Source organism: Bidens hawaiensis, unplaced genomic scaffold (assembly GCF_021521415.1).
Source record: "Bidens hawaiensis isolate Kalapana, Puna unplaced genomic scaffold, B.hawaiensis_p1.1 tig00028714_1, whole genome shotgun sequence".
In the NCBI taxonomy this organism is placed as follows: domain Eukaryota; kingdom Viridiplantae; phylum Streptophyta; class Magnoliopsida; order Asterales; family Asteraceae; genus Bidens; species Bidens hawaiensis.
This window is the reverse complement of record NW_027494697.1, coordinates 249,884-258,203: the sequence shown is the minus strand read 5'-3', so window position 1 is coordinate 258,203 and position 8,320 is coordinate 249,884. Positions and strand designations below refer to the sequence as shown.

Genomic DNA, 8,320 nt, shown 5'->3' with positions numbered 1-8,320 from the left:
ATTAAATTTAACTTTAAGAAAGTTCGTTTGTCTGCGTGTATAATACGCTCTTGTCATGAGCATTTCTCTCTCACAAACTTCTAATAAATGTGTGTCGGTCAAAATATTTCCTTTCTTTCGCTTTTGTAAATACCTTGAATAGTCAAACAACTCTCGTAAAGATCGACCAATATTTTTAGATAAAAAAAACAGATTGTTAGATGAATTCTATCTACAAGAAAGATGCATTAGACCATGAGTAGTCATAAAGTCTCACATCCAAGCATTATGCGACACGTGGCGTCTAATTAGAGTTATGGTTTTATATAAAAATAGAGTGTAGTCATAAAGCCTCCATAATACCTCATAATGCCTCAAACTCCATTATTTAATTATTATTTTTTAGCCTATAACCTGCGTTATGTACAAAACGCACAAAAAAAAAACTATAATGCCGGGGGGCGGTGTGCCCCCGGCGTTTTAGCACATAACGCCTCCACAACTTTGCCACTGCGGGTGGTCTTAGACCATTATTCAAATGTAGCCATTAGAAAGGTTTGATGAAACAATTTACATAACACTCACTTGAAACAACGATACTCATCTACAAACAAAGACAAGATTGCAAAATTATAAAAAGAGAAATAAAACTCAACACTGAGCTGATCTAATTTAACAATACCTAAATGGTGATGTCAAGAGTTGTAACAAATGCTCCAAGAACAAGGGAGCGTTTTAATAACGATTTAAAATTTTGATGTAAGAGAATGTTGTGTTGAGTTATTCGATCCAAAACAAGATATTATAATATCTTTTCTCACTAGTTTTCATTTCGACCCTCCCATTGATAAGTAATTCACTTTTAGTACTATAAAATGCTCATTCGTTACATGTTAACAAGCTCACGTTCAGTCCTTAACTCCTTACTATCCAGCCCAGCATGAAATCCAACTTTCCGTTCTAATAGTCGAATACTTGTTCCTGTATCATTTTTAACCTCATTTACAATAAATCATTGCAATACAAACGTTTAAGAACCTTTCCATTTTAAGTTAGTTAACTAAACCATTTATAAAACTTAAAAAAATGTGATCTTCATACACCACTCTTATGGTGACTGTATAAGTCTATACGGCTTATACAGGGCTATACTCGTTGCATATGCCGCATATGAGGGACATAGAAAACCAGTTTTTCAGCCTATACGACATGTATAGCCCTATACGAGCTGAATAAGTGTTTAACAGCTTAAGTCCTATACAGCCCGTATAGCCTTATACGAACTTTATAAACGAAATAAACATTTTTGCTCAACGGGCGTAACAGTGTGTTGCAGTGGTACATTTATCCACTCATTCCCGCGTAACCGGAAGGTATATTCCGGCCAAAAATGTCCGTCTTCTTTCTCTCTGCTCCGCCGTTAATTTCTATCACCTCCTTAACCCACCGCTCAACCACCTGCTGTTCTTCTCTCCAAACATTACCACAACCGTCATTATCTCAACCGTTACCGTCAAATTCGTTGCTTACAAACCCTAAACCTTCTCCTGTCTCATCCTCCTCGGGATGTTCACTTAATTGTCCTCACTTTGACTCGTAATTAAGTCAACTATTAGTTTTCAAATTCAGTTTAATATTGTTTATGCATATCATACATTTATAGTTTTGACGTTATTTTACTAATCTCATGAAAATAACGTTAAACGTGGCAGAAGGTTAATCAGGCATCATGTGGTGGCGTTGATAGCCGAAAGACAAGGGCACATGCACCAATCAGCCGGTGTCCCGATGATTGAGTGCTATGTGCCTTATGTCCAAGGCTTGATGCAAAACTACTATCGAGCCGGGGGTCTCACCGGAAGCAGCCTCTCTATCCCTATGGGATAGAGGTAAGGCTGTCTACATCTTACCCTCCTCAGACCCTACCATAGCATTGCTATTGGTGGGATATACTGAGTACGATGATGATGATGATGATGATGATGATACATTTATAGTTTTATACATAGTGAATTGTGGTTAATTTAACTTTGCAGGTGTTCGGGATGTACTCACGAGGATAATCTCCACCGTCCGGTTGTGTTACATGAGGCTACTACCTTCTTTAAGAAGCTCGGTGTCTCCGATTTCACTTTCGATACTTGTAGGCTGGTACATCTTATCACAAACTATTCAAATGAGTTACTAAGATATTTTGAACTGGATAGTGTTTGAATATGTGGAATTCATATAGAGTGGCAATTTCAAAGCATATATTATATTTATTGCTTTTAAATTGTAATGATACAACAAAGATTTGCGTAGCCAATTATAACACCCTAGGCGACTCCTACATTAGCCGTAGACATGAGAGATTCTCGGTTCATACGGAATGCCTTGCCTCTTAAATCACCAACGCGTTTTTGGTGGGAGCAGGATGGGTGGCCTCCTGGGAAGTCTCTGCCCTCCACCGGGGCAACCAAAAAGAAATCCGTGAATTCTTGGATGCGCATATTGGTGGCATGAGCAGCCGGATGTTACATAAATACTCTTTAGATCTATGTCTAAACGGAAGAATTAAAAAAGTTTAAAAAGTTCAAATTTCAAACTAGCAATTTGTTTTCTTTCTAGAGAAGGACTTGGATTAGTAATTTTTCTGTTAAGAGAGAGTATACTGTAAATAAATTTTATGTAGAAGCTAACTTGTGTTAAATTGCAGTGGGGATGGAGATGCCGTGCGAAACTTGCAGTACGCGGGTCATCAACTGATCCTCTGATTGGGCTTTATGAAGAGGGCACACACACTGTGGTTGATATACCAGATTGCAAAGGTCTGAATCTGTACATCCAAACTTATCAGTTTACCATTTGATTATGTATGAGCTAGTTGTGAGGCTTCTGACTTTCTGTTTGTGCAGCTCATCATCCAAGCATAAATGCTGCAGTGGAGCTTCTCAGAAAAGGTATAAAGATTCTGAACATTGAACCTTATGATGAAGATGAACGGACTGGTTATTTGAGATATGTTCAGGTACAGCATGTTTTCAATCTTAATGGAACTTAACTACTAGTTGGGACTTGGGAGTTAGTGGTATGTATATATGCTAATTTAATGGTTATATGTAGATGGCTGTCACTACATACAACACCTCTCTCCCTGCTTCTGAAAGATATAGAAATGGTTAGTTATTACTCCAGTTGGTATTTTATTCTATATGTGAGCTTATGTTGGACTATTTAAAACTACCTTAGATCATAATTTTGCAATGTGCATTTTTCAATAAACAGGTAGAGTACAAGTTTCTTTAGTTTGGAACTCACGAGTGAGACATCGGCTAGTTCAGAAAAGTTAAACAACTTAGCTACGGTAAGGGTTTTGAGTTTCTCTCTTAAGATAGTGTGATGTCAACTTAAAAGTCTAAATGGAAATTTAATGCTTTTCTTTCTTTTGAACTAAAAATTAATATAAACTTGACCCTGCTTTGTGTACTAACTTTGATAAATGCGTATTTTTTTTTCCTTTTTGTGGTTTGCTTTGTAGTTCTTGTGGAGAAATGGAGGGCCAAACAGTAAAGTTCATTTAATTCATTCTGTTTGGGCAAACTTTCAAACATCCACTAACAATGTAAGTGACCTACGGGAATCTTTTAATCATTCTAAAGGCCTAATTTGCAACCTCTAGTTTATTGATTTAAGCTTTGATTCAATGTCATAAAAATTTTATGCTTAACTTGAGGATCAAGTAATTAAGCTTACTATTTTATTGGTGATGCAGGTAATTTTTGGAAATAGATGGAGACATGTATTAGGAGAACAAGATTTCTGGGAGCACGTTGGAGGAATTGATGTTTATTTGCCTCCATCAAGCTTCGGCCAAGCAAATACAAGGGTAAAAACCTTATCCACGACAAATTTGTTGTCTGTTCATTCATTGTGTAATGTTACTTGTTGTACTTTAGGCCTTTGATTCATTGCTTCAAAACTACATAAATATGTCCCTATTGGTTCATCGGTTACTGACCTATATGCTGGAGCTGGAGTCATTGGATTATCACTGGCTTCCACAAGAAAATGCAGGAAAGAAATGTTTATATGCTGTTCTGATTAATTTTAAGTGTCTATAACCTCATTTCATTAACTAAGCATACTTTTTTAAATTGTTGATATTTCCAGATCAGTTAGATGTGTTGAGATTAATAAAGAATCTAAGCTTGCTTTTGAGAAGACAATTTACCGGTTACCAAGCTCCCTTGACAGCAGCATTAGCTGGCATCATGCTGACACTTCAATAGTTAGTACTAACATTTTCAATTTTGCATTATTATAATTTGTTTAGTTTATTATAAAGTTTTATAGAGGTAACATTGTGATTTACATACACCTCTCAGGAACCACTTTCTTGGCTTGTGGGGTCAGATATTCTTGTGGTTGACCCTCCTAGAAAGGGGCTTGACCCGTCTTTGATTGGTGCTTTACGGGACATTAAATCAGCAGAACGCAAAGCCATGACACTTGAAAGGTAGAAAAAGTTTTAAATTCAGTTGACTTTTCAGTCAAAGTTATGATAAGAAGTGAAGAATCTGATGTCGTTATGTGGTTTCAATTTTGTTCAATATATAGCCCAACCTTCAAGGCGAAAGATGAAAAAAGACCTTGGATTTTACGAGCAAGAGAAGATTCAGTTCAGATTCCTAGCAGAACCACACAAGAAGAAAATCGATCGTTACCTCAATCACTTATATATATAAGCTGTGGATGGGACAGTTTCAAAGAGGTACTTCTTGTGCTCATTATTTATTTCTTTTAATAATAATTAGTGTCAGATATCATTAGAAAACTACATGCTTCTATTGGTTTACAGAACTGCATGGCTTTATTGTCAAGTAAGGCCTGGCATTTGAGTAAAGCCCACGGTTTCAATTTCTTCCCTGGTACCCAGAGGTACATCTATTTGTGCTATGTGATCTACCATTTGACTTTTACAATTTGCTGATTAAATTTGAAGAATCTGGTTGAAGTATTATAATTTTTACATACTTGAAATGTACAATGCAGCATTGAAATTTTGGCTGTATTTAAGCGAGGACCTGGAGCAAGTGTCAAGAAAAAGAAATCCGGGAAGAAGAAGATGAAGAAGAATAAACTCTCTCAAGTACAATCATAAGATATAAGCTTTTTTGTGTACCACTAGCTAAACAGTGTAATCTTAAGTATAATAGTAATAAGTATCTAGTTAGACATTCCTTATAACTTAGTATCATGTCACTTGTCAGGTGTGATAATTTGAATCTAGCTTACAATCTTAGTTTAAAAGGCAAAAATGTACAACCATTAGTAACTTGTGTCTCATCACATTTACATTAAGCTATATCATTTATCAAGTAAACCATTTATAACCTCTTAATCATGTTTTTGGTCATTTATACCTATTAGCCACCTTCATGTCATGTATTGACAAATTTTGACTTATGTTTACATGGCCAGAGCCATTTGGTCGATCGCCAAGCGTTCCATTCATGCTTTCTAAAATCAAGTGCCATTATAACAAATACCTTAAATGCGATGGGCAACATACTATCTACTACTACCCAATATGACCAGTTTCGTGTACCAAATAACAAAAGACCATATGTTAAGTATTTTCTCATAAACAGGGGTGAATGGGTGATACACTAGTTTAAACAATACATCATAACGACAAGTATTAATTTCTAAACAACATATATATGCCATACATCATAACACAAGGGAGGGTTTCCAGGAATCAAAAGCGTTCTTTCAGGCAAAACCGTGACTCAGTTTAGAGGGCTGTCTTCAGGCATTTCCCAGTTATCATTATCGTCGTCCCTCTTCTTGTTCACAGTGTCAGTCTTGTCCTCATTAGGGTTCCTGAACGGGCCACGCCTGTAATTCCCATTATAACCCAACTTTCATTAGACTTCATGTTTCCCAACAGATAACAAAAAATATATAATCGTTACAGCAGCTGTATTATGTATAGTATAAAGAACATTGTAGCACAGTGTAACAAGTTAACAATCAACCATCTATTCATATCTGTCTGTTTTTTTTTATTAAAATATAAACCATTTGATACTTAAATTAAAGCTCTTCCTGTTTTGAAATCAATGTATTAACACATATACGAGTTTCTAAATTATCAGCAGATCGGCTTGTTACATGTCCCACGTTACTCTACAATTTGATGTTTACAGTTGAACAAATTAAACCTATGAATTCAATCTAACTATTCCAGATACAATTTGATGCTTATACACGAACCGAACAAACACGAACAAAGCATGTCCTTGTTTGTTCATTTAACTTTTAACTAAACAAGCAATTGAACACGAACAATTAAACAAACATGGTTTTCTAGTTCGTGTCTGTTCGTTAAGAAAATGAACATGTTCGTGTCCGTTTATGTACGTTCGTTAACAGTATAAACGAACGATTCACAAGCGTAACTGAACATACACAACTAAACATAGATAAACAAACATAACTTAGCTAAAACTAGTTATAAGCAATGTGAAGAACATTGTGTTGGGCCTTAAAAGGTTATTAAATATAGACTAAACTGTAATAGGTCAAAAAAGTTTAAATAAAAATATTAACAAACGTATGTTAACAAAGACACGCAAACGTAAACAAGCGAACAGAGACAAATTTTTAAAAACAACCGTAAACGAGCATTTATGAACATAAACAAATGAACTGGACATATGTTCATGTTTGTTCGCTTAACTAAATAACAAACATAAAAAAACTTCCAGTCTAACAATCTATTCACTGTATGTTCGGTTTGCTTACATACCTATAATTTTCCCTAATCAAACAGGCTTGCTGCATAGTGCATACTGTCATGAATGTTGTAAAAGTAGGTTTACAAGGACGAGTGCTCCCCGAGTACTCGCTACAAGGTATGTCGTCGAGGGGAGTTTCTTTAACTCCGCCTAGTTCCTAAGAATCGATAAAATGTAGTCAACCTCAGCCAGAATCGTATCTAGTCGGTGAGTTTGAGCCGATTTTGACTTAAAAAATAAAATGTAATTCGTATTTTTATAATATTAGAAAACAAATATCATATTATTTAATTAACGATCAGCAAATTTTAGAATAACTTATTAATTAAAAATTTATTTCTCTTATTTATATTGATATTCACGTATTTTGCTATAAATATTTGTAAACTAATAATATTTGACATATATATAATATCCAAAAAAGTACTCAACTCCGAGTACACCCAACTCCCCAGTCAGCTGCCTAGGGTCCGCCTAGCGACTTTTACGACCTGTGTCATCTACTTCAACTAATTAGTAGCTACCATTACACTAACATCTAATCAAACCTAAATCAAATTACACAAAATTAGAGCGCTACAACCGAATTACCTGCGCCGATTACGCTTGGCAGCCTCTCGGTGCTTCCGCTTCTTCTCTTCCTGTTTATTCTCAAAATACCTTCTCCGCTTACACTCCTGGATGACTCCAGCCTTCATAACCTCTCTCCTGAACCTTCCCAACAGCTTCTCCTCTGGCTCATTATCCTCCACAATCACCTGCACGTTATAAGCCGATCTGAAGTACAAAGTGTTGGCGTACGCAAGCGAAGGACACACCACGGACATCAAATCATTAGAACATGAATTGGAAGATGATGTGGTGATTGGAGTGAAGGCGTCTTTGTGTTTTGAAGATGATGAGTCCGTGGAGACTGAGAGGTGTGACGGTGGGAGTTTTGACGGTGGTGGTGGTGGTGGCTTGAATGGTGTGAATATGGATAAGAAATTGGCTAAAGCTGAGGAAGCCATTGGAGAACAATAGAGGTTTTAGATGAATGTGTCCCGCTAGCTCTTTTTATATCAAGATTAGGGGCATGAATCGGGTTTTTCAAATACCCGGTTTTTTACGTGTATAATCGGGTATTAGGAATACTTGAGTCGGGTTCAGGTCCGGATATTGTCTATAAATATCATATCGTATGCATCGGATTCAGGTTAGGTATATAACCGGGTATTCTAAAACCATGTATTTGAATACCTTATTTTCAGATTTTTTTTCCGGATACTTTTCATGTATAAATTATATTTTTTTTAGGGGTTGTCCTTTTCAGTGGTATTTTTTTTGGGTATTTTTCAGGTATTTTTCGAGTACAGATCGAGTATTTGAAAAACCCGGTTTCGGGTATTAAAAAAACCCGGTTCCAGGCATGGACCAGTTTCGGGTATTACCGGGTACAAATTGGGTCTCATTCGGGTACAGGTTTTGGTACTAAAATGCATACATTATCCATACCCTACAGCTAGAGTCATATTCAGGTATTAAAAACTCGGATAAAAAAAACCCGGTTCCGGACT

General features: G+C 36.1%; 1 protein-coding gene and 1 pseudogene across 2 annotated transcripts; one reads left to right on the top strand and one right to left on the bottom strand.

Annotated features, from left to right (window-relative positions):
• Positions 1–1,305: 1,305 nt before the first annotated feature.
• On the top strand, positions 1,306–5,273 carry LOC143577503 (uncharacterized; annotated as a pseudogene). The gene is made up of 14 exons (XR_013143122.1): positions 1,306–1,575; positions 2,016–2,130; positions 2,678–2,789; positions 2,877–2,989; positions 3,085–3,139; positions 3,247–3,325; positions 3,500–3,583; positions 3,734–3,847; positions 3,918–4,035; positions 4,132–4,249; positions 4,347–4,477; positions 4,579–4,732; positions 4,820–4,899; positions 5,014–5,273. The product of XR_013143122.1 is annotated as an uncharacterized LOC143577503 (transcript).
• Positions 5,274–5,573: 300 nt separating this feature from the next.
• On the bottom strand, positions 5,574–7,801 carry LOC143577502 (small ribosomal subunit protein bS21c-like). The gene is made up of 2 exons (XM_077061318.1): positions 7,356–7,801; positions 5,574–5,862 (listed from the first exon to the last, which is right to left on the bottom strand). Exons 1-2 carry the CDS (start codon positions 7,772–7,774, stop codon positions 5,754–5,756), a joined length of 528 nt encoding a protein of 175 aa, XP_076917433.1. The 5' UTR covers positions 7,775–7,801; the 3' UTR covers positions 5,574–5,753.
• Positions 7,802–8,320: the final 519 nt, after the last annotated feature.

What these genes read in the sequence shown, in the direction of transcription:
- LOC143577502 (XM_077061318.1), bottom strand. Translation starts at nt 7,774, where the DNA reads ATGGCTTCCTCAGCTTTAGCCAATTTCTTATCCATATTCACACCATTC. An exon ending in GCCAAGCGTAATCGGCGCAG is followed by an intron (nt 5,863 to 7,355) that starts GTAATTCGGTTG and finishes TGGGAATTACAG; the next exon opens with GCGTGGCCCGTTCAGGAACC.